Source organism: Triturus cristatus, chromosome 8, assembly GCF_964204655.1.
Source record: "Triturus cristatus chromosome 8, aTriCri1.1, whole genome shotgun sequence".
Classification (NCBI taxonomy): Eukaryota; Metazoa; Chordata; class Amphibia; order Caudata; family Salamandridae; genus Triturus; species Triturus cristatus.
Window position 1 is genome coordinate 922,627,958 of NC_140591.1, and position 26,421 is coordinate 922,654,378.

The 26,421-nt window shown below is 45.5% G+C and overlaps 1 protein-coding gene across 2 annotated transcripts in view; it reads left to right on the forward strand.

Annotated features, from left to right (window-relative positions):
• LOC146805265 (von Willebrand factor A domain-containing protein 5A-like) overlaps positions 1–26,421 on the forward strand; it is a 671,080-nt gene that overhangs the window by 238,423 nt on the left and 406,236 nt on the right. For both annotated transcript variants that reach the window (XM_085622439.1, XM_085622440.1), the window contains exon 4: positions 17,948–18,170. In XM_085622439.1, coding sequence (XP_085478565.1) covers positions 17,948–18,170 — 223 coding nt within the window. The remainder of the gene's footprint in view (positions 1–17,947; positions 18,171–26,421) is intronic.

Genomic DNA, 26,421 nt, shown 5'->3' on the forward strand with positions numbered 1-26,421 from the left:
GAGACCTGGGAGCAGTTGGCGGCTGTTTTTGTAACCAAAAATGCATCGCAGTTCTGGAAGAGAGTTAACACCCTTTTTTTTTTTTTTTCTACTAGCGCCACTAAAAGTATAGATGTGGCTTTGGGTTGGGCACTTCTCCAAACTATGATTCTAATGAGCAGACACATCCCAGACATTATGCCATAGAGGCAGTCTCAAGCTCAGATGACGAGGGAGAATCAATAGTCTCATTTGGTGATGTAATTTCTGCCCTGAAAAGATGCCCCAGTAATAAAGCACTGCGACCGGATGGGGTCCCAGTTGACCTCTCTATAGATAATACGCCATTTTGGGCTCCAATATTGGTGAATACACTTCAAAGTGCAGTCTGTGCTGTCTCTCCCCCCCCCCCCCCCCCCCCCAAATCTCGGTCCAGGGATATTATAGTCCCAATTTTTAACAAGCATTTGCAATGCAATAGGTCTTGCATATACGCGAGTTTCAGCTATTGACACTGTAAATGACCATGCCTTTTATTTTTGTTTGAGTTTATGAAACATAAATAAAAGGCATTGTCATTTCCAATGCCAATAGCAAAAACTCTCGTATGCGAGACCTATTGCCTTGCAAATGCTTGTTCTTCTTTCTTTCTTAGGTATTCCACCTTTTCCAAAAAGTCAGTGACACAGAAGAGAGATTAAAACAGGACAAAAGCCTCTGCTAGTGTCACGAGGAACAGGAGATGGAAGAATCTCTTCAATTCTCATTACGGGAGGGGTGGGGGGTTGCTGGTGTTCCAACCCATCCAGGTGCGCAACGCCCATTGGGCTCAAAGGGCTTTCCTGGGTGTTTGTATACAATCCTAAAGTGGGGAACCGGATTCGAGTCTCGGCAATGACGCTGAACATCCTGTGATACTTAATCTCCCCGTGACTAACAAAAAAAAAAAAAAAAAATGAATGTGTCCTCATGTAACACAACTGGTGTTCTGTAAAGCGCTCTGATAACCGATACCTTCGGGTCAAGTTCGCGCTATATAAAACTTCATTAAAAAAATTAATAAAAATAAGGTACGTTTCGATGCAATGCCATATACTTGCTTTTGAACGAATGGTCTTTTTGTGAGAACGTACTACATGCATTCGATTGAGGTAAAAATAACAATGTTTTGAACATATCCAAGTGGAAACTGAGTTTTTGAGTCTTTCAATGAGGAACATTATAGCCCAAGGCCTCCACGTGCAATATGCTTTATTGTTGGGTGGCACCTCCATAGAGAACAAGAAAACAAAATCGATCAGCAGTGATGGTGTGCAACTGTGGAATGGACACCATAAGTTTGATTCTCGGCAGGACTGTCTCGGACTGTCATACTTCCGAAGCAGATAAGTGTATATGGTTAAGTAGAGTCAGCTATGTTTATGTGCGGACAATACAAACGTTTGGTGGTATTATTCTTCTTTCTGCTACATGCCTGAGATCCGCACCCCCTGAGGGATCTGAGTCGTAGGCCCCCCGGCGCAAGCTGTGAGGGACAGATGTGAATGGAGCACCCCAGTGGCTTCCTGGAATCTTCCAGACACTCCGAGCCCTGGCAGCTGCTCCGCATGAAAAGCCACTCTGTATTAATAACTTCCTGCAGAAGGAAGCAAAAGGCCGAGAGGGTATCGACTCCTAGCAGCCTGGGTGTGTTGGAGCCCGGCTGCGCGATGCTGAAGTGCTTAGCGTTCATGTGGGCCAGTGTACAGCTATACGTCCGGCCCCCCTTTTCGTAAGACCTTAATTCAATTTGCGCTCTGGACTGGCGTGGCAGCATCGCCCACCACCTCAGTGGGTCGGCTTTATCGCGGTGTACTGTAGAAGGCCTGGATGAATGGCGCGTGCTCACGTGCAGATGTGCACAGTCCAAGAGTAATCCTCAGCACACAGAGCCTAGCGTAAACACCTCAAGAGAACAACTTGTTCCCAGACCGCCAGAAATGACATCACAAACGAATGCCTACAGTTCGTACTAGGCCATCAGAAAAGCACACAGAAATAAACACACATTTTCAAACATAAAAACCAGACCTTACACACAAAAAACACATTCATACAATACTAAAAAAAGCCTACCATACGTATCCCTAGCTCCGTTGAGTTGCTATTAGACCGCATAAATAAGCATGCTTACAAATTAACAAACATATGCTTAGAAATTAGAAGATGGCTACATATTATACATAAGCAAATTTACGTGTTATTTTAACAAAGCTTACCGTTCCTTATGGGGACGGGCCGTTAAAAAATTAGATAGCAGAAAAAAACACAACAATACCAAGTTACAAAATAACATCATAGCTATTACAACTATTGAAGCTGCCGCTATGTTAAACAACTAGACACAAATGGTAACAAAAAAGTGCTCACCCAGGAATTAAGACACCGTCTAATGCCGCAAGTAAAAGATCCAGTCCGGGTGGACGGGGCCAAAAGTAGACAGAGCGGTAACAAGGAGGTACTAAGAAATCTCCTTTACAATAGAAAGACAGTGTTTAGCATGCACAATGACACAAACCAATTAAAGGAAGGGGCGGGGCTTAATCACCATTTCTGAAATCTCCTCGATTACAAGAGGCCTTGCAGAACGAGCAGTGCATGCACGCTGCAACGCTAGGCGGCACCTAAAAAGGGCACGATGCGATCGCCCAATATCTTTAATTGACCCTATAGAAAATTTAAAATAAGCCTTGGCACTGTTGAACAGTGCTTAAACCTGCATTTAATTCTTAACAAATATGTGGCCGTCAAAGAGGGATATATGTTCTTGCCATTTATGGACCTGACTGCAGCCTTCAACAACGTCATTATGGTGAAGCTTTGGATTGGAACATACAAACTGATAAAGGTGCCAACCCTAAAATTGTTCACCTTCTTTCTCAGCTGCACGCAGATGTAGAAGGAAGTATCCGGTACGGTCCTAATAGGGAATGTACCCATACATAAAAGTTAGGAAGGAGTCAGACAAGGTTGTGTACTGGTCCCTTTCCTTTTTAGTCTTTATATTAGTGATCTGGATAGTGTCCTGATAGATGCGGCAGCAGATCCTCCTAGGGTTGGGTCTCAGCAATTACCTGTACTCATGTACGCAGATGACTGCGTGCTTAGGTCAACAATGGGCCACCGTCTGCTGAAGCCTTTAAACACCTTTTTGTAGCTTTTATGACTGAATTAGGCCTCTCCACAAACAAAACTAAATCTTTTGTGGCCACCCTCGGAGCAGGATAACTATGTTTCACATCAGTGGTATGGCCCTCAAATGCGTATCCACATTTACCTATTTAGGGGGCCCATTTGACAGTTAGAGCACATAGAAACATCTGAGAGCCGTGAGAGTTTCCCAGTTTGAACAAGACACAGCTTTCAAACTTTCAGTTTAAGTTTTCCGCGAATTTCGGCTCTATGCCTTTAGACTCCATCACCACCATTTACAAAGCCACACCCATACCTTATAGTCACCTATGGTGTAGGGGTGTGGGGTTATACTGACCACTCACAACTCTAAATTAGAGAAAATAGATTCTTGCACACATTATCACTCCTGCATAGTGGTCCTACTCTGATAGCCCACGAGGAATGGGGCTGCGATATTTTGGAGATGTCGTAAGGATAGCACCACGACCAACTCTGTGTCGGAATGGTTTCCGACCGACTCTGATTCGGGAAGTCCGACCGACTGATTACGATGTCTCTGAACACCGTTCGTTGGGACTCCCATCGACTTCAAAGGGAGCCTGTGTTCCGACCGACAACACAGGCTCCCATTGCAAAACGGGGTGGTTGCGTAAAACCTTGCACCCTGTGGAGGGCAGCCCATGGTGCCTGCCACACCATGCATGATTGGAAAGAGGGGACCCATGGGTACCTCCAAGGGCCACAACCGGAGGACTGCGGGTGAAGGGGGTACTACGGGCCCCCAAAGTTGGTTTCTGACAGCTGATCCGTGTCGGGCAAACCGAGTCGGAAAGGCTGTCCGAATCTGACATTGTAATACGTTGGTTGGAAACACAGTCTGTAGATCTGTACGAGTTGGCTCCAACTGACTCCGTTTCTCCAAATGCCGGTCGGAACTGAGTCGGAAGGACCGAACGGTTACCTACTATCGTAATGGTCGATCAGAAACGTTTCCGACACAGATTCGGACAAACCGATTGCCGTTCTGAGCCTTTCCGACCTACATCGTAATAAGGCCCTAAGTTGTGGTTATCAGTCTGGTCCAGACCCTAAGCAGTGCTAACACAGTCATGACTGACTGTATAAATCTGTCAGAAGCACATAAATTTAATTGGCTATCATGTTAAAAATTAGCTACAAGTCACCAATAGAATCGATTTGTTTGATAACCAGTCTAGTACCACCCAAACGATAAGATTAGCAGTGAAAGACTAACTCCTAGGGTATATAGCAGTGAAGAGGAAAAAGGGCGAGCTCAAGAAGAGGTTGATGGCGTCTCATCTCCCATTATGCACAACACCTGACATTGAGCTATACTTGCTTAGGATGTCACGCCACCAAAGGTTTTATCTATTAAGATTCAGACTGGGTCTGGCTCATTTCTTGGTGTTTTACCCCTCCAATGTGTACGCCGATAAAGATATGATGATGTGCTCATGTAACTCAATTGTCCATCCATCACAAATACATATGGTGTTCTTTTGTGATTTGTATAAAGACCAAAGATCTTGGATATTAAGTCTATTACTTAAGTATTTAAGTATTAGGAAATGTCCTCTCATTTTAAAGATGTTCATGCACTTTTGCACTTTATTTGCTGATGTTAAATCTGTTTTGTTTGATTTTGTGTGTTTTATCGAAACTTTAAATGTTTACATTTCTATGATGCACTTTTATGTTTTGTTTATAAACAGATTAAAGCTCTTATTGACTGAGAATTTGAGTGTATTATTGCTCTGTGGCTACCAATTGCCTTTCTGTTGTAATTGAGACATTGAGCTTGACCCCCTTGCTTTCTGTATAGGGTAGGTCCCCTTTATTAACTTTGGAAACTTAAAGCACAAAACAAATTATTTCCAATCTGATAAAATATCATATTGGGTTCATTTTCTGACCTCTTGCCCTGCATTTTGCAAAAACTTCCACATGGACATTGTGAGTCACAAATACAACTGTAACTCTTAACCTATCGTTAGTACATTGTGATTGGGAGTTACAAAGCCTGTAACATCTAAGAAAAAAAAGTCAAAGTTGCAAATTCCCAAAATCTCCCCCACCAAAGAAAATCCCCACCTGCAAGAAAAGTCTTCTTTGCCTCTGGTGATGTCCTTAGTAAGCCATTGTCCAGGTGCTGTTGTTCAGTTGAGGAACACAGTCCAGCTGTTCCAGGGAACGATTAAGGGCCTACCCGGTCCCTGTCCCTGTGGCTACAGCATACCAGTTCCCGCTGTGTTTCTGTAGGGTGCCTTTACAGGGGTCTCAGCATGAACTGGATTTAGTAGAGATGTTGTGGTGGTGGGGTACAACATGGCACTAATAGCCAATCACCAGCAATGAAAACAAGCATTGGCAAAAGCGAATAAGTCTCACCCATGTGAGATCTATTGGCGTTGTCAGCGTGATTTTAAGTCCAGAATCAAAAAAAGCGCTACGAAGCAGCCAGTGTTGATCGTGTCATAGTGCTTTTTTATGCCATATTGCACAGAATATGTTACTAAAATAAAAGTGGGAGGGGAGAGGAAGCAACACAAGGTGGGGGTAGCAAGTTGCATAACGGACAGCAGGGAAGAGGGTTGTATGAGGAAAACAAAATGAGGGAGGGGTGTGGGAGGAGGGTGGTAATACCAGACTGGGGCATTGGAAGTGGGAGGGATGGGAAGAAGAAATAGTACCGCAATCACAGTGCGAGCAGCGAACGGACACTAATTAAGTTGAATCAGCCTGTGACTGGTCCATGCTTCACAGAAAGAAATGGAAGTGATCCTTGGCCTGTGCTGGCCAGTCAGGCGGCTGTAAAGAAGAGTGACACTGAAGCCAACAAATGGTAAGCAATGGATGGGCTCTTAGCCTTTTATTGTATTAATAGTGCCCTGCAAACAAGAGCTTGTGTGATGTTGCAGGCTTGACCTAAGAAAGGGGACACTGACTATCTGGCATTTGTTATGGAAGCATAGGGGCTAGAGTAATGATTCAAACTGTTCAGGGTTCAGGATGATCTCATCTAGCTATCAGAACAAGATACACATGGATGTGTGCAGATAGTGTCTGCCGGTCTCTTTGGAGATTGACAAAAGGTAGTAAAAGCGGTTTAAGGGGAATATGCAGATCAGTTCGATGTCAGTTGATAATCACTGAAACTTGGCTGACATTTTATGGAGAAAGGACTGGATCTCTTGTAAAATCGGGAAGAGGTCCTCACAATCAATCAATCAATCATAGCATTTGTAAAGTGCACTACTCACCCGTGAGGGTCTCAAGGCGCTGGGGGGTGGGGAATGCTGCTACTGCTCGAAAAGCCAGGTCTTGAGGAGTCTTCTGAAGGTCAGCAGGTCTTGGGTCTGTCGTAGGTGGATGGGGAGGGTGTTCCAGGTCTTGGCGGTGAGGTGGGAGAATGATCTGCCGCCTAAGGTCGTTCTTTGGATGCAGGGGACTTGGGTGAGGTCGGCGGATCGGACCTGGCGGGTGGGGGTGTAGAAGCTGAGTCGGCTGTTGAGGTACGCTGGTCCTGTGTTGTGGAGTGCCTTGTGTGCGTGGGTGAGGAGCTTGAAGGTTATCTTCTTGTTGACGGGGAGCCCAGTGCAGGTCTCTCAGGTGGGGTGTGATGTGGCTGCAGCGAGGGATGTCAAGGATCAGGCGTGCAGAGGCCTTCTGGATGTGTATAAGCCGTTTCAGGAGTTTGGCCGAGGCTTCTGTGTAGAGGGCGTTTCCGTATTCAAACCTGCTGCTGACGAGGGCCTGGGGATCCACTTGTAGATCATGCGGAGGGTGTTGAAGCAGGAGGAAGAGACAGCATTGACCTGCTTAGTCATGGAGAGGGTGGAGTCGAGGATGACCCCTAGGTTGCGTGCGTGGTCGGTGGGTGTTGGAGCGGTTCCCAGTGCGGTCGGCCACCAGGAGTCATTCCAGGCCGACGGGGTGGATCCGAGGATGAGGACTTCCGTCTTGTCAGAGTTCAGCTTCAGTCGGTTGTTCCTCATCCATTCGGCGATGGCCTTCATTCCTTCGTGGAGGTTGGTTTTGGCGGTGTGGTGGTCCTTGGTGAGGGAGAGGATCAGCTGGGTGTCATCGGCGTAGGAGATGATGTTGAGGTTGTGTAGTCAGGCGACGTGGGCGAGTGGTGCCATGTAGATGTTGAACAGCGTTGGGCTGAGGGATGAGCCCAGGGATACGCTGCAGATGATCTTGGTGGCTTTGGAGCGGAAGGGGGGGAGGCGGACGCTCTGAGTTCTGCTGGAGAGGAAGGAGGTGGTCCAGTCCAGGGCCTTCTATTGGATCACGGCGTCGTGGAGGCGTGTTCGTAGTGTGCAGTGGCAGATCGTGTCGAAGGCGGCTGACAGGTCCAGGAGGACGAGGGCCGCGGTTTCTCCGTTGTCTAGCAGGGTCCTGATGTCATCGGTGGTAGCGATGAGGGCAGTTTCGGTGCTGTGGTTGCTGTGGAACCCAGACTGGGATGGGTCCAGGATGCTGTTCTCCTTGAGGTAGCAGGTCAGTTGTTTGTTGATGGTCTTCTCGATGACCTTCACCAGGAACGGGAGCAGGGAGATGGGCCGGAAGTTCTTGAGGTCCTTGGGGTCTGCCTTGGCTTTCTTGAGTAAGGCGTTGATCTCGGCGTGCTTCCAGCTCTCCGGGAAGGTTGCTGTCTCGAAGGAGATGTTCATGACTTTCCGGAGATGGGGTGCAATGGCGGTGCTGGCTTTGTTGAAGATGTGGTGTGGGCAAGGGAGATCCGGAGTGGATGGTGTTCATGATCTTGATGGTGTCGTCGTCGTTAATGTTGGTCCAGGAGAGCAGGCGGTTGGTGCGGATGGTGGTTGTGGGGGCGGAGGTCGCAGTGGTTGTCGGGGCGGTCGAGGCGTTGAAGCTGTCGTAGATGTCTGCGATCTTGCGATGGAAGAAGGTGGCCAGTGAGTCACACAGGTGTTGCGAAGGTGGGATGTCGTTGGTGTTGCAGCTGGGGTTGGAGAGTTCCTTCATGATGTTGAAGAGCATTTTGCTGTTGTGTGCGTTGTTTAGGCGGTCTTTTAAGGAGGCCCTTTTGGCTGATCTGATGAGGTGATCGTGTCTGCGGGTGGCGTTCTTGTGGGCTGCGTAGCTGTCCAGTGTTTGTTCACGGAGCCAGTTCTTCTTCAGCTTTCAGCAGGTTTGCTTGGAGGCCTGGAGGGCTTCAGTGAACCAGCTGGCTTTCTTGCTGGTGTGACTGTTGGAGGGTTTCTTGAACGGGGCGAGGGTGTTGGCGCAGTCGTCGATCCACTGAGGTTGCGGGCGGCGGTGTGGGCATCGGTGGGGTCAGTGGGTGGGCTCTGGGCGAGGGTGATGGTTAGCGGGTCTTCGGTGACTTTCCTCCAGCATCGGCGAGGCATCTGTTTGGTGCAGTGGTGCGTGGTGGGTTTCCGGAAGGTGAAGTGGATGCAGCGATGGTCGGTCCAGTGGAGTTCGGTGGTGTGGTTGAAGGAGACGTGGGGGCTTGCGGAGAAGATGGGGTCAAGCGTTTGGCCGGCGGAGTGGGTGGGTGTTGTGACAAGTTGTTGGAGTCCGAGGTTAGCTAGGTTGTCGGTCAGGGTGGTGTAGTTGGTGTCATTGTGGTTCTCGAGGTGGAAGTTCATGTCCCCGAGGAGGATGTAGTCCGTGGAGGCGAGGGCATGTGTGCTGACTAAGTCGGTGATGGAGTCGCTGAACTGTGGTCGGGGTCCGGGGGGTCTGTAGATGAGGGTTCCTCTGAGGGTGGTGTTGGGGTCGGGGTGGATCTGGAAGTGCAGGTGTTCAGCTGTGCTGAGGGTGTCGTCACTGCTGGTCGAGACTCTGAGGGTGTTCCTGTGGACGATAGCTCTGTTTGTGGGCCGAGCAGGTGTTGGGAAGGATGCATATGAGGTAGTTTGGTTCTTTCCTGGTCGGTGGGTTGGTGGGTCGGATGCTGGTGAATTTGCAGTTCCAGCAGGAGAAGGGTCCTTGGGTGCGCTTCGGGGAGGCCAGGAAGCAGGTGTGCGATCGTCTGGCGTTGAGTGCGTGGAGGGTGCAGGAGTCGTAGTGAAGACGGGCGTCGTGGCTTTCGCGGGGGCCAGGGGTTCTGGCGCTGGGCACGATCCAGGCGCGGACGGGAGCAGACTGGCTTGCCTTAGGCGTGCCTTCGGCGCACCAGCGCCGCAGCCGCTGCGCAGCCTCCATATAAGGGAAGTAGGGAGGCGGGAGCAGGGCGGCGAATGGGTGAGCAGGGGGGCGGGGACGCAGCAGCGAGAAGAGCGGGGAAAAAAACGGGTGATGGACGGCGGGGGAACAGAAGGCAAAGCAGGGCACAGAACTAGCAGGAGGGAGAAAAGGAGAATAGGCAAGCTACAACGAGACGGGTACAATCAAGCAGTGCAGCAGTAATGAAAAACACCAGTACAACCGAAGCAGTACAGCAGCGTGGGGAGCGACCTGCCTGTGAGCAGGGTCAAAGGTCGCTCCTTTCACCGCTGCGCAGCCTCCATGTAAGGGGAGTAGGGAGGGAGGAGCAGCTGGGAGGCAGGAGCGTGGCGGCGAATGGGTGAGCAGGAGGGTGGGGCCGCAGGAACGCAGCAGCGGGAAGAGTGGGGAAAAAAACGGGTGACGGACGGCGGGGGGGGGGGGGAACAGAAGGCAAAGCAGGGCACAGAACTAGCAGGAGGGAGAAAAGGAAAATAGGCAAGCTACAACGAGACTGGTACAATCAAGCAGTGCAGCAGTAATGAAAAACACCAGTACAACCGAAGCAGTACAGCAGCCTGGGGAGCGACCAGCTTGCGAGCAGGGTCAAAGGCAAGAAGCATGCCTTTAATTCCGGAGTTGGTGGTTCTTAGGGGGACTTTTGGTGCAATAATTTGTTAACCCTAAAGTTGTTGCTACTAGAAGAAACCTTTGCAATTAGCCCCTTATGTGTGAGTTGCCATTGGCCAACACTGGTGAGGGTTAAAAAGGCCCCTCTGGATCTTTGCACCATAGGGTTTCCTTTTTAATCTCCAAGGCTCGGGCTGCTTGGGAAGAGGTTTCTGAACAGCCTGAGCCCTTTTTAGGTCTCGCCTACTCAGGGCGCATGCGCTGCATAGGAAAGAGACCTTTAGCTGTCGATTCCCTTTTTGAGGCAAAAACGTGCACGCGTTCCATTGCCTTCAATGGCAACGCGTGCACGTGTGGCGATTCCCTTGCGGGAGCGAGCGGCAGCGCCATATGGTAGCAATTATCGCGCCTTGCCGCTCGCTCTCGCAAGGGAATCGCGCAGGCCCCCTCCTCTCTCCCCTCCTGCCGTGCGAGGCGCGCGCGCTTGTTTCTCTTTCCTGCTCCTTATTCAATGGGTTTTCTCCCTATTTTTCAGTTTGTCCAACTTCTGGCCAAAAATTTCTTTACAACCTTTTGACTGAATGAATTAACTCCTTCCCCTTCTGACGTGAGAGGACTATTTCTATATTTTTCGTTTAGCACATCACTTTCCTTTCTTATTTCCCCTGTCTCTGCCCTTCTCTGTCTTTATTCACAACTTTACAACATGCAGCCACTCTATTCATATTATCTCTTCCTCCTTTGCCATATTATCTCCGACAATCGGGCTTCATTTTTTTCTTTTTCTTTTTTGTTTGCACATTTTTGAGAGTCTGGTAGCTGCACACTGCTGCTGAGAAGCTCATGTGTACTCATTTCCACAACTTCCCTATCATCCACCTTGGATCAACTTCCCCATCAGCCATCCTGGAGCACTAATCTATTGCAATGGGATAGCAAAAGAAATTCTGAGATGGCCACTGCACGAGAGCATGCATTTGCACACACACTGACAGCCTTTTAAAAATAATTGTTGTTATACTTTCACAATATAAATTTCAAGATCGCAGCTGCCTGCATGCATGAACGGACATCTTGTAATGTTTCGACCCATATGGTATGCCACTGCCTGTGTTTTAAATGCAACTTGAAAGTGTTCAGTTCTTGAGTGTGCTATAGACCATCACTGTCCGGTGACGCTGTAATGACTGTAATCTGTACTGTGCTGGATCACTGCAGAAAGCTCCACAGGATGTAAGGTGTCCATCATGAAGGGCCTGTAAATTAATATTCCCCCCATTCAGCCTTTAAAAATAAATCCATTGGCTCACAGTGGCAGTTAGAGGGAAATAAAACAAGCATTGGCATAGCCAATAGGTATCGCCTTTGGGAACTTATAAGTATTTAATTATGTAGCACAATATCATTGGTGCAACATAAACTGTTGGTTGAGTATTCTTTGAGCAAAGCAGAGCGCTTTCAAATAGACTCTGTGCTTGAGAGGGAGCCAGTTTAGTTGTGCAAGTCCTGAGCTTATAGAAGAGTGTTTAGGAAATTTTAATAACATACAAGCCGCAGCATTTTGCACCCTTTGAAACATCCCCAGCCTGCCTTTGGAAACCCCCCAGTAGAGTACATTACAATAATCTAGACAGGATACCAACAGGGCCTGGAGTACCGTCTTCTTGGTTGACTTCGGTAAGAGCCCCCAAATCTTTTGGAGCATCTTTAGTGCTCTAAACCAGGTGCAGACAGTGGCAGAAATCTGACTAACAAGGGATAGGGAAGAGTTAAATGTGAAACACAGATTTTTAACTTTAGGTTTGGGAATCGGAGGGAGCCCAGTTCACTAGGCCACCAGGCAGAGGACCATATCATGGGGCTGTTTCTCAGTCACCTAAACTTCTGTTTTGCCTGCATTTAGTCTCGGGCAGCTGGAGTCCATCCAAGCCGTGAGGTCCACCAGACGGTTCTTGAAATTAGCTGCGGCACTACCATCATCTTGCACCATTGTGATGATTAGCGGAGTATCCTCAGCATAGGACACGATCCTCAAACCATGGCGTTCGATCATGTCTGCTAAGGGACGCAGATCCAGGTTAAACAGGGTTGGACTCAAAGCCAAACCCTATGGCACTCCCTGCTCCAAGGAGATGATTTCCGAGGTGCAGGCGTCTGAATCACCTGAAAGGAGCAATTTTGCAGAAAATCGGCAAATTAGTCAAGGGCTCGTCCCCTAGTACCCTGTTTCCACAGCCATTTCAAAAGAAGGCCATGGGACACGGTGTCCAAAGCAGTGCTTAAGTCTAGCACCACTAGAGCAGCAGTCTTGTCTTTAGCCGCCAAAATGCGTAAAGTCTGAGGCTAGCAGGAGGGTGGATTCCATGGTGTAATGCAGTCTGACACCTGATTGGGTCTCATGAAGGAGTTCTTTCTCATCAATAAACTTCATTAGTTGTTGATTTACATGTTTTTCGATGACTTTAGTAAAGAATAGTAACATTGAAATTGGTCGAAGGTTCTCTGGCTTAGAGGGGTCCAGCGAGGGTTTTTTAAGGATGGGATCTACCATGGATTGTTTCCATGGCCTGGTAGTTGGCCTGATATAAAAGAGAGGTTGAGCAGTGTACATAATGTTAGGACTATAGTGGTAAGCCCTCATTCCAGCATTGCTGGTGAGGCTGGGTCTCGTGGGGATCCCGATTTAATTATAGCAGCGAGGGTGCAAGTTTCCCCTACGAAATGTTCTCTATACTAAAGCAGCATTCCAGTGTGGAAAAGGGTGATGTTCCAGGAGGAGGGAAACTATATTTCTTGACTTTTTCCGTAAAGGAGCTTAGAAGGAGGAGATTTTTCCAGACAAAAAATGAGCAATCTGATTATAGTTGTCGATGGCAGGGGTCTTAAACACTGACACGCGTTCTAAGAACGTAAGCGATTTGACTCTTCGGAAATCTCAAGAGCGGAGTTTTTCGCCCCTTCTATCTTTTGAGCTAAGATTCGAGTCCGAGATAGTCTGATCTGTCTATGGGCACTCTTTGAGCACATGTAAGGAAATGTCTGTATCTGGAATCTGGTAGCTCTTGCGCCATTTATGTTCTAGACTTGCATGCCTTTTTTCTCAGTAAGGGGTCCACCTCAAAACCATTCTGCAGAAGGTCTAGAGCGGGTGATGTTATGTGTTTTCAGGGGGGCTATGGAATCTAAGGCCTCATTAATCCATGCTGTAGTCTGCTGGTAGGCAGCCTGGGGACTGGTGTCTAGGCATAAGGGTCTGCAATTCAGAGCTAGTGTAAAGGTAGCTGGTGTGATCAATGAACGTTTGCGAGCTTTGATTGGGTGTGCTGGTGGCGGTCCAGTCATGGGGAGCGTGGCAAAGATCTGAAAAGGAATAGAAAAATGGTCTGACCACACGGTGCGAATCTGGGGGGGGCTACCTTGACATGGGATGGGTTGTCAAATATGGATCAAGAATATGACTCTGGATAGGAGTAGAGTCCCACACTAACTGTTGGAAGTGGAGCGACTCTAAATCCTCAATAAGGCTTGTGGCTGTGCAGCAGGCTGAGTCGTCAAAGTGTAGGTTAAGATCACCTAGGATTAGAAAGTTGGAATGACGCCGATCGTATGATGGAATGGTGTCTAACAAGGCAGTGGTAAATAAGGAGGCTGGCCCAGAAGGCCGAAATATCAAAAGACCTCAGTGGCTTATGAGAGATAATGAAAAAAAGGTTGCCTTAGAGCTATTTATCTGGACTTCTGTGAGACTGCAGCCAAGATGTTATTTATAGACCACAGCCAGCCCCCCTCCCCTGCAGACTGTGCGTTGAGCCAGGTTCCCAGAATGAAAAGCGTAGTGGATTGCAGCGAGAACAAAACGTCTACGATTTCGAGTTTGTGTTTGGGGAGAGAGCGGCAGTTTAGGAGTAAACATTGAGCAGCCTCGGGCTACTGTGATCACTCCCACCATCCCGCTTTGCTGAGGACCTCCTTGAAAACTAAAAGGGGGACATTACTGCATGTGGTCTGACCTGAGAGCACATTCACAGAGTGACAGCAATTCTCTTTGATTCCTACATCAAGACAGCAAAGTTCTGCTGCCAAATAGTGTATGGTGTCTGAGGTGAACCTGCCAAGAGGCCTAGCCCTTGGCGCAATCCAGGCGCGAATGGGCACAGACAGGCTTGCCTTAGGTGCACCTTCGGCGTGCCAGGGGCGTGCACGCTTCGCGTGTCCACACAGTTTCCATGTGTTTATAGCCTGCCTCCACAGAGGACATGGCTAAAATGCTGATGGAAACAGAGGGCAAAAGAACACCAACTGGAGCCCTGCCGCTCCGCTCCAACCTAGTAGGCTCCCCTCCGAGATGGATCTACCAGGAACTAAAATACAAATTAAAATTAAAATGTGAGAAAATAATAGTGAAAAAGAAATACATAAACTCAATTAAAAAGCCGTCAGGGCCCAACTAAGATAGCCGCTTGCTGGGACAGGAGCCATGCACCTCTCAGCACCTAGTGCGCGTACAAGGAAAGTAACAATGTATTAATCCCACCACTCCAAGAAGAAGCAGCAGGTAGGCGTCACAAGCGCACAGGCAGTAAAGCAGTCCTGGAATCTGCAGGGAGCAACACAATTCCTACCACTCAGCATTCCCCCAAGTCTTCCGATAAAAATAGTACCAACTTGTGTGGGTGGAGCAAGAGACCTTCACACAAAAAGCCCTCAAGTGGTAAGTTGAGATATCAAGCAAACTTCCTGAACCTGCAGGAATCCCCAAAATTCCTACTTTTCAGCATTGCCTCACTTGTGCCAATAAAAAGCTGCCCCACTTGTGCGGCTGGGCCTAATGCAATCAACAGGAACTGAGGAACCAAGGTCACCCCACTCAAAGGCTCCTATTGACCTTGGTTGATTCATTCCTGTCTCTGGCCCTAGACCCAGTCCCACAAGTGGGGCAGTGCTTTTATCAGCACAAATAAGGTAATGCTGGGTGGTAGGAATTTTGTGGATTCCTGCAGGTTCTGGAAGTTTTCATCACATAATTGTATGCAATCTGCATCTTATCCTCCGAAGTATCAGGTTTGCATGGGATTATGGGTAAAACAACCTGATGAGAGACATACTAGTCACTTCATCCTGGATTCCCCTCTGAGTATAGTTTTCAAAACTGTACAGGTTTGCTAGGTTTCCCAAGGTGCCGGCTGATCTAGGGCCTAAAATCCACAGCTACCTGCTTTGCAAAAAGGTCAGTTTTGAGTGGAAAAATGTGATGTATTTATTTTGCATTTTGGGCCCTTTCCTGTTGTGGGCACTAGGTCTACCCACACAAGTGAGGTACCATTTTCATCTGAAGACTTAGGGTAATGCTGAGTGGTAGGAAGTTTGTGGCTCCCTGCAGATTCCAGAACTTTCCATCTCAGGAAGATAAGGACATTTTTTTTTTTTTGTCAAAGTTTGAGGTTTGTAGGAGTTTCTGGGTAAAACAACCTGGTGAGAGCCACGCAAGTCAACCCATCCTGGATTTCCCGAGATGTCTAGTTTTAAAAAATGTACGTTTGCTAGGTTTCCGTAGGTGCCGGCTGAGGTTGGGTCCAAAATCCACAGCTACGTGCTTAGCAAGAAAATCGGGTTAGTCTTAAATGGAAAAATGTGAGGTATCCATGTTGCGTTTTGGGCCGTTTTCTGTTGCGAGCGCTAGATCTATCTGCACAAGTGAGGTATCATTTTAATGAGGGAGCATAGAATAGTAGGATATTTGTTAGTACCAATTGGAATTCACAGCATTTGTGCCTTCCAAATGTAAGGCAGTGTGTAAGAAAGAAGACATTTTGGAAAGTACCCTCTAAATCATATGGACAATGGGTACCCACAAATTCAAAGATGTACAAATAAACACTGCGCCTAAGTTCCATACCTTGTGCCCATTTCAGAAATATCTTGATACCTACTTTCCACTCTACATATTTCACCATATGAATTAGTCTATACTCTGTACACAATGAAAAACCATTGAACGGTGCAGGTAAGTGTTGTGGCTCTGGGTACCTCTGGTTCTTAGAGAACCTACAAGCCCTATATATCCCCACAACTGAAAGGGTCTAGCGACGTAATGGTACATTACATATGTAAATCGGTCATCGTGACAAAAAGTTACAGATGAAAACGTCACATGGCTGTTTTTTTCCTACTAGTTTTCAATCTTTTTTTATTTCAATACTTAGTTTGTTTGGTAAAACTTTGAGAAATCTACACTTGCTGAATTTGGAATGTTGTCCTATTTTCCTAAATATATAGCTTCCCTGAATCACCCTTGGGTTTTACACTGGTTTCCACCACAAATTGCAAGTAGGTTGAAAGCACAAACATTAGGAAAAATGGGCTATCTCTTTTGAAAAATGCCAAAACTGTGGTAAAAAAAGTTTGATTCAGCTCTGCATGTTCCTGAAAGCCCGGAAGAAGGTGACTTTAGCACAGCAAGGCATTCGTTGATGCCATTTTGTATGAAACAATCAGACCCTTTTATTTAGAGCACTATTCCCCTATTTTTTCCCCAAAACTCGAAATGTTGCTATATTTCTGCTGTTGTCTCGGTCTCCTCCATTTGAATCCGCAAACCTTGGTACTTTTAGAATCCCCAGATAATTGGAAAAAAGGGACACAAATTTGGATTGAATACCTAATGTGGATACAAAGTTATGGAGGTCTAAGCACCGACTACCCCAAATAGCCTAAAAAGAAAAGAGCTCAGCACTGGTTGGGGGTGCGGGGTGGAGGGGGGGGGGGTGTTGGAATGGTTAGGGAGGTCTTACAGTTAAGGGGTAATACATTTTTTGTAAATGAAATTATTGGCCAGGCAGCAGGTGACCAGGGAGGGCTTGGAATTAGCTAAGGCCTCAGTGAGAAGGTATGTTACCATAAGTCTGTCTACACAGCTACAGCCCTACCTGTCATTAGTTACCAATGTACAACATTGCTTTGTCCTAACAAGATTCTGATTGAATCAGGTGCCTTGGATTTTAGCTTTTCCCAAGGGATATTCAGTGCCAGGTACACTAAAGCCATGCCCTTGTGACAGTTTCTCGGAACAGGATACTTTGCATATTTTTTTGTGTGTAAATTCTATGCCCCCATTCATAAGAAATTTATACTGCCGCTATTGAGAGAGGCCAACTTTACCTAAGTTAGACCTGCATTAATTTTTCTGCAAATGTTACCCTCCCCCGTGGTGTGCTTCGGGGTCGCAGGCCTTCTGTTAGGGACCATGAGACGTAGGAAGAAGATGTCCTTGCAGTAGCTATGTAACATTTTTTAAATATGGTATTGGTATCATTTGCCTTTTTACATACTTAAGAGTGTTGTATTTTTATCAATGTATAGATATTTGTTGCTTGACTTTTTAAAATGTCTTCTGAATCATTCGCAGTATTTGTAATTATATGTTTAATAGACCTTTTGTAATGGACAAGTGTATTCCCCCTCAATGTGTGAAACGTATTTTAAAGTTTTAATGTGTCTTAATTGTTTACTTTTATTGCTTTTACTTGCCGAATAAATTATTTGTGAACTGAACATTATTTATAATCATGTGTTCATTTTATGTCTTTGTTGTTGAACAAATCGTCTTATTTGGTGTTTTGTAAGCGTTTTAGACAATGTATATGTGGAATGCACTAAAAGAAGTGTTTTCTCCATTGTCCTGATATTAATTTTGGACTCTGAAAGTATTAACGCAGAGATGGCTGCGGTTAATGATCTGCATATACCATTTACAATCCTATACACGAGAACTGATCTCTGATGTCAGTAAAAGCAAAAATCAAACAGAGCGCAACAGTGGACTCACAAAATTGCTGAGCTTACCAAAGATAAACACACATGGCAGTCCGGAACGTTCAAGGGTAGGGCAGCAGAACTTCAGAAAGCCATGCCAAAGGCTTTTGTCCCACCATTTAAGTAAATCCCTTTCCTGCTTTCCTCTCAGGCCCAGGAAACCTACGAGGATGCCATCAGTCAAGGTCAGGAGGCCTTCTTACTGGAACAAGACATCAGCTCTGGAGACATCTTCTCCTGCAGTGTAGGAAACCTTCCCCCTGGCCAGGAAGCATCTGTCACTCTTTCGTTTGTGCGGGAATTGGCATTGGAAGCTGATGGAGCTGTTCGCTTTGTGTTACCAGCTGTGCTAAATCCACGATACACACCACAAGGTGAGAAGTTTTGAAGAAGAAAGTAAAGTGAGAATAGTTTGGGGACAGTTGGGTACATAAAAGCTCCAGTGTGGTTCTTATTTTCAAATATGTTTAAATTAATACTGTCCTTTATTTTTAAGTGTATTTGTTTCATATACATATGTCACGATATTCATAAAGTAATAACTACATTTGTGATATATGCCAGGAGAAAAGTAAATATGTAAACTTTAACTTGACTAGAGCAAATCCTTTCTCAAAAAGTAAGGGCAAACTATAAAAAATGATAACCAGTGGAAAAAAAGCTGAAGTCTAGAGGGCTGTTATAAGACTCAGTGGACCTCAGTCCTGGTATAGTGCGTACCCCGTAGCACAATCTAAGAAATATATGAAAAAATACAGAGGACTCATCTTTTTTTGTAATGCCAAATCTCTAAATAAAAACAATAAATAGGTCTCTGATCGTTTAGGAATAGCTGTCCTTTTCAAATTAAATGAAAACTGGAAGCTGGAGAAAGCTATCTACAGTGCTAATACCAACAATTACCATAATCTGTATATAGACACGACCATACCAATTATACTATAACCTAATAATACCATATATTAGTGTTACTGTGTACCCTACCCCCTTTTTTACTTGATGTTGGTTAGTATTGCAACTTTTTTTGCCTCTTTATAGGCATCAGATATCCATGGTTTGAATACCAGGGAGCTATATCATTTCAGTATTTCCAATCCATTGCAATTAAGTGTTTTGTCATTAGTGATGCTAGGTCTACAAACTGACACTTATTTCTGTCTTTCTTAGGGTGGGTCATCAGACCTGATGGATATTCTTCCGGCTTAAATAAGTTAATCTTTCCTTGTTACCCTGCTTATCATTATTTCACTTAAACCCAATATTCTTTCTTTACTAGGCAGTCCTATATCATACGTAAAGAAAATCATCTTGCTTAACATCTAGGACTGTGTGTAAAGGCATTGATGTAGAATGCCCCAATACTTTTAGAAGTTAGTTACGTTCTATGCAGGTAATTATTTTGTAATCATTTTAGCCTTTTTTTGTGGAGATTTCACCTGATAACCTCATACCCTGCACCGTTCTGTGTCTTATAGTTCTCCTGCTCACTTTTTCATAAGTTTAATCAGATCACATTTGAACATGTCTAGAAGTGCACAGAACAGTAAGATTATAAATTTCCTACTATTCCTGAAAGAAGTTTTAAATGTAAGACCACATGTATTTCTGGTCCATTAGTCTTGCAACTCCCATTTCCTCCTATTCTCATGTCTTCCTTTCCTTGTGTCTGCAGATCTGTGTCCAGTAAAGGAAGTGTTGCATACTTCCTGTTCATAGGATCATGGCTTGCACCCTAAATGTTCTACCCAGTGTCTTGGCCACTTTCCCATTTTGGCATACATCACAGTCATACGTCTGGAACCTAAACCGCTGAAGTTCTCATTCTCCTTATTCTTCTAGCAAGGCCTGGCTGTACACACAGTACCAGGTCTTCTTGCCACTGTTCCCCCATCCTACTCCAATAGCAACTGATTAACACAAATACCACCCTCCCTTTCTGCCCATGTCAAAGATATTATCTCTTCCTTGTTGCCTTCTCCATCCACCCAGCTATCTACTGGAGTTGTGCCCGCCAGGTAATAATGTTTCAAAGTTTGGAGAACCCAAAATTACTTCTGTTGAGTAAGCCTTCATTTCCATAGGGACACACTCTTCTGCATTCATCACCCCAAATCAGGATTCCTAACTAGTGATTTCAGCTTCCTGAACAGTGTTGAGGGAAGTAACATTGGGAGTGTGGATGAGTAGTTATGCAGTCAGGGTAACCACACTCATCTTGAACAATGTAACACTTGCCATCAATACTGGGAAACACAACTCTTCCCATTATCTATGGGAGTAGCTTCTTCCAGACTATATCAGTTATCAGGGCTGTTGTAAATAACTGTGTATCAGGGTTAATTATATGTCGGTTAAAGTTTCACATCTAGGTTTCTGAAGGTAACCTAATTTGATGCGTTGCAAACTGGTGACCCTACATCTGCAGAAGTTATCTGCACTGCTGGAGACAAACTTGTCTTGTCCCAGTTAACATAAAGACTAGACATCTTACAAAAGTCTTGAAGTGCTTGCATCACTGGACGATCATCGATATGCTTATCTCTTAAATAAAGGAGTGCATTGTCCACATATGATATTGAGTGGCTACCACCTGCTATTTGTGTGTCCCTGTCTCCTGATTTCAATATCTCCCTTCCAGTAATCATGAGGGCCCTTGTATTACCATATAAAAGTTCAATCCAGGCCATTAGCTCTTCCTCATTCACAGATTTTCTGAGGACTGCATGTAAATTCAATCTTGCGTATCAAACTTCTTTTCCATCCATAGAAACAACCATGGGGAGACCAGCTGATTCTGCAATTTACTCAAGGAGGTCAAACAATCACCATATGTTGATCAACGTGTTCTGACATGGAACAAATCCACTGTGGTCACAATGGATCAAATCTGGCAGTAGGGGCATCAGCCCTGTCACTAATTTGTTATTTAGGATCTTATCAATCTTCAGGATTAACAACTGGCAATAAGTTCTGTTGTAGTTCAGGAAGGGGCTCTAGCACTGCCTTTCTATTTGTAAGAAGCAGTTGCCGAAACATCTTCGCCTCTCTATAAATCTTCTCTAGTGTCTGGGTGAAAATATTAACAAAAGAAGAATAGAATTTGGCCGGGAGCCTGTCCAAACTAGGGGTCTTTCCAGCAGCTAGGTCAGAAATGACTCCCCTAATTTCTAGTACAGCTCCATGGATTTCGAGTATCATTCCTCGTTCTGGGGAAATCCGTTTCAGGGAGACGTTGCCACTTAATCTGCTAATGCCAAGGTACCTACCTGACCATGACCAGCATACAGATCAGAATAGTGTTTGACCAAGATATGGTTCTTATCTTTTTGGTAATGTACTAGAGCAGTGCTTCCTAAACGTTTTGGAACCAGGACCTACTTTTTAGAACAGCAAACTTTTGAGCCCCATTTAGCTTTAATGGACATGATCCAGGAGTGATTTGTTTTTTAATGTACTAGTAGCCATACTTTCAAAATGCGGTGAAATCACCTAAATAACATACTCTTCACAATTTTTTTGCGTTCATCTCCAACAGCAGTTGTTTGTTAATGTCACGACCTTGACCATGTCCTTCGATATGTTTTAATCGGACTGTTGACAAGACATTGATCTCCCCATACACTTTTCAGAGTGAGATGCTGGTCTGTGGCATCTGTTCAATAAAAGCACAAGACTTCTGAAAAATCTTGGGAGTTGATACCAGTGATTCTAGCAAATTTATAAAACCCTTCTGCAGCAGAATATCAATTTGTGTGTTAAAACGAGACCCAGTGGTGCATTGGAGACTTTCATATATACATGTATATATGTTGGAGTGGTTTACTTGAGCACCAGATTGCACTTTATGAGGTCAGATTCATTTTGGTTTAATCAGGGGAGACTAAGTGATTTGCCCAGAGCCAACACCAGACTCAAACCTGGTTCCTCAAAACCATAAAGTCAGCAGTTCTGCCCATTAGGCCACATCCATATTTCTCAATTATTGTGTGAAATTCATACACAAGTAGGATGACTGTGTATGATCACGTATAGTGGGTGCATTCTCTGGTGAAATGGCTTTGTGAAATAAAAAAACAGCAGCAAAAAGTACTGGAAGGTTCACAAAGAAATGGGGAATACTTGCAGGAGTTTCTTTTAACCCCTTGTTTGCCTCGCACATAGTGGGTGTGTGCCGAGGACAACTCCAAGTTGTCCTCTCACCCTACTATGGGGGAAGTGCTGGTGCTGGGCCACCCTTTTAAAGCCCCCAACCAGGGATGGCAGTGGAAGCCCTTCTGCCTCCACCCCCCAACCCCCATTCCCTCAGCGATTGCGGCAATGTCATCAGAGCGGACCGGGGAAATGCTGGAAGCTATTTGCATCCACCTCGTCAAGAAAAAGGAACTCCACAAGATGAGTCTTTCTATCTGGAGTTTTTTAAAAAAAACAGACACAGGGGGAAAGGAAAGAGTTTTTCCTTTCCCTGTGTTCCTGGTTGGAGTGGATTCCTGCACCACGATCGCCGGTGGGGCCAGGCCCATGGATCAGGACACCCTCCTCCCTCTGCAGATCGCCCGTCTATAGGCTGATCTGCCCTCTGGGGTGGGAGGGGGGTGAGACCGGTGATAATTAGCTTTTGGAGAGTGGCCCCTTTGGCAAGGGTCACTCCCCTTTTAGTTGGGCACATATTTTGCCCATTTCTGCCTGCCTGCCTTGAAGCAGATCGGCCATATTTTTAGACCTGTCTGCCCCTAAGAGATTCACAAACCCACTAGATGCCAGGGATAATTGTTTGCGCAACTTCGGGAGCAGGCCCTTTGGCAAGGGTCACTCCCCTTTTATTTGGGCACATATTTTTAGTCCGATCTGCCACCAAGGGAGATCAGAAAGCCACTAGACACCAGAAAAACTTTATGGGCACGTCGGGAATCAGCCCCATGGGCAAGGGCTGCTCCCTTTATTGGGGCAATGTTTTTGGTGTTTTTTACTTTGAACCATCAGTGCATACTCTCTCTGTAGTGGACACCTTCTGGGCAACACATCTTTTTGGAAACTGGTCACTAAGGCAGTAATATGTGGTATGTTTTGTGTGGATCCCACTATCTTTACTTACCCAGAAGCCCTTGTAAATTTATATCATTGACGAAAACATATATTTTTCTCACATTTCTACGTGGGACAGTTGTGGGCACAAATTTCGTACCACCCAGCGTGTCCCTGAGTTGCCAGAGGAAAAACTGAGCTTCACATGTGTGGGTGGGCCAAGTACCCGTGACAGGAAAGGGCCCAAAACATATTATGGAGACATAACAATAATCTATCACAAAACGCTGTTTAGGTTAATCTTGGGAGACTTGTGGGAACACTGGATGGGAGGACTTCCTGCAGATTCCAGAACTTATCCTCACAGAAATGCAAGGAAAATGTGTTTTTTTTTTTCAGCTAAAGTTTGAGCTTTGCCGGGGAGTCTGGGTAAAAAAAAACACATGGTGAGAGCCATGCAAGTCACCCCACTCTTGACTCCCCCAAGTGTCTTGTTTTAAAAAATGTGATAGTTAGGTAGGTTTCCCTAGGTGCCGGCTGAGCTGGGGCCCAAAATCCATAGCTACCCACATTGCAAAAAGCACATTATTTTCAGTAGAAAATTGTGATGTTTCTACCTTTTATTTAGTGCCCTTTCATTTCACGGGCACTTGGCCTACCCTCAACAGTGATGCACTGTTTGTCTCGGGAGACTTTGGGGAATTCTGGATGGCAGGAAATTTGTGGCTGCCTGCAGATTCCAGGACTTTTCCTCACAGAAATGCAAGGAAAATGTGTTTTTTTAGACAAAGTTTGAGCTGTGCAGGAGATTCTTGGTAAGCAAACCTGGTGAGCGCCACTCAAGTGACCTCACTCTGGACTCCCCTGAGTGTCTAGTTTCAAAAAATGTGCTGTTTTGGTAGGTTTCCCTAAGTGCCTGCTGAGCTGGGGCACAAAATCCACAGCTAGCCACCTTGTAAAAAACGTGCATTCTGCTGGGTGAAATATGATGTCGCCTAGGTCTCGTTTTGGAGTGTTTTGTGTCGCAGGCGCAAGGCCCATCCACATAAGTAGGGTACCATTTTTATCGGGAGACACGTGGGAATACAGAATAGTAGAACATTTTGTTATTACCAATTGAATATCTCTACGTTTGTGTCTTTCAAATGTAAGCAAATGTGTAGCACAGAAGACCTCTTACAAAATACCTTCTGAAACACATGCCAGTATGGGTATCTATAAATTACGAGATGTACAAACTATTGCTCCTAAACTCAGTATCTGGTGTAAATTTCAGAAATACTGAGTTTTCTTTGATACCCTTTTTCCATTCTTTATGATTTACCATAGGAATTGCTGTATAGTCTGTACACAATAAAATAACATTGTAAAGGACAGCTCGGTTGTTGGCTCTGAGTAACTCTGGTTCTTGGAGAACCTACAAACCCTATATATCCCCACAACCAGAAAGGTCCAGCGAATATCACAATATATTGCTTTTTGAAAATCTGCTATAGTAAGAAGTTACAGATGAAAACGTAAACGCGATGGCTTTTTTTTCAACTCAATTTCAATATGTTTTAATTTCAACTGTAACTTTTTATAGGGAAATCTTGAAGGATCTACAAAAGTGACCCTTTAGTGAATTCAGATTGTTGGCTCCAATTCAGAAATGTATAGCTGTCAAGGATCCACCATGGCTTTCACACCTGTCTCCACCACAAACTGGAAGGGAGTTGAAAGCACAAAAAATAGTAAAAATGGGCTATTTCCCAGTAAAATGCCAAAACTGTTGAAAAATTTAGTTTTATGATTCAAGTCTGCCTGTTGCTGAAAGTTGAGAAGATAGTGATTTTAACATTGCAAACCCCGGAAAGGGGGGGTGGGGGTTGTGAGGTCTAGCATTGAAGGGGTTAAAACTGAACTTGGGGACATAGTTCAATGCCTTTGCATCATCGGTGCTGGGACAATTGTCAAAACGGGGGTGCTGATATCAATTTTACATCACTGAAGTCATAAGGATTGAAAAAATCCTACAAAGTGTAGCAATGTACTCAGCAGGTGAGTGGTAAGGGTTTAGTATGTAGCTGATGGTGCATTTAGGAGTACAGTGTCACCAATATATTTCTAAAGTATTGTATGGTAGTGCACTGTCATTTATTTACAGACAGCACATTTTTTATTGAAATAGCCACAGAATTTGCTCAGATATGCAGTTGTATTAATAAAACTATATAGCACACAAATGATAACGTGTGGAAATCAGGTTACAGTGAATATTTATCATTTGTGCATCACCAAGTAAAGTGTCTTGGTTTTTTTTGAGCCTATTAAATTATTTATTTCTATCAAGCTTCAGAATTACAAAAAACGGTGCTTTTTTAGGTCTCGCCTGAGCCAGCGCATGCCTTGCTCTGGCGAGACATTTAGGAGTGGAGTTTTAAAAGTCCGACCACAGCTTTGTGTGGCATACAGTGTCCGGTTACGCGCACAGACACGAGCAGAGGCGCCATCTGGCTTTCCTCTTGCTCGGCCAAGCGTGCGCACCTCGCTTCAATGCCCCTCCCCCACCACAGAGCACGTCTCGCAGTTTGTTTTTTATTACAAAATAACCACTGTTGCTGTTAGCAGCCTCACCAGAGTCCGCTACACACGCGAGCAATTATTACAAACACAACACAATTCCTAGTTAGACAATAACAAATGCAAACAAGCGCGTGCATGCAGAATGCCTTTGACGTGCCAAACATTCAATCCACAAATGCAAAAACCCCAACAGGCATGACCGCATAGGTCATTTGTCTCACATTGGTCTACGCCAAGCGAGAACACCTCCCACAAAACTTTTTGCTGGTACTTATAGTTTTCCGACCCATTTCATTATTGCAGAACCACAAAAAAAATGATTTAATGAATGCACATAGGCCTTTGCGACTAAAGTACCCGGAAGGCCACGTTATCGCTGTTTGCGGCCTCTGGGCTGAGATTGGTATCACAAAGGTCCTTCCATGGGGCAGGGGGCAGCGCGGTAACTTGCAGAGTTTAGATAAACAAGAGACAAGGCCGCACATCTTATCTGCTGCCTGCTCTCTCCTCCTCCTCCGCCTACTGACAGTTGCTATGGTTACCACAGTCGGATTAGCGAATGGCTGCAGGCAGCTGCACCAATCCAGCTGTGCGACAGCCCTGGTTGTCTCGGAAGCAGCCGCTCATTGGGCAGTAGGCATGTAGCGTCACCTACGGGGCGTGGCTAAGGATATTCACATCCTCCTGCTAGTCTCTGCTTGCACCCGCACAAAGAAGTCTCCACTGTGGCATGTCGTAAGGAGGCAGTGGCGCAACAGCTAGAGGTAAGGAGCACGAGGGCAGATGTTGTATTGTATGCCATCGGCGTTAATGTAACTGAGTGAGTTGATGCATCTGCTGTAGAGATCTGTGTTTAATCTGCAGGTCTCACGTTACAAACCAACGCATTTCATCCTTCCGAGGTTGATACTTGGTCAAGGAGGCAACATCGAAAAAAGCCGGCCTCCTCAATCATAACCAATGTTGAGGTTGCTCCTCGTCCTTCTGTATTTATTTTTATAGCGCTTAATACCCCTGACGAGGCGTTGAACCGCTTTT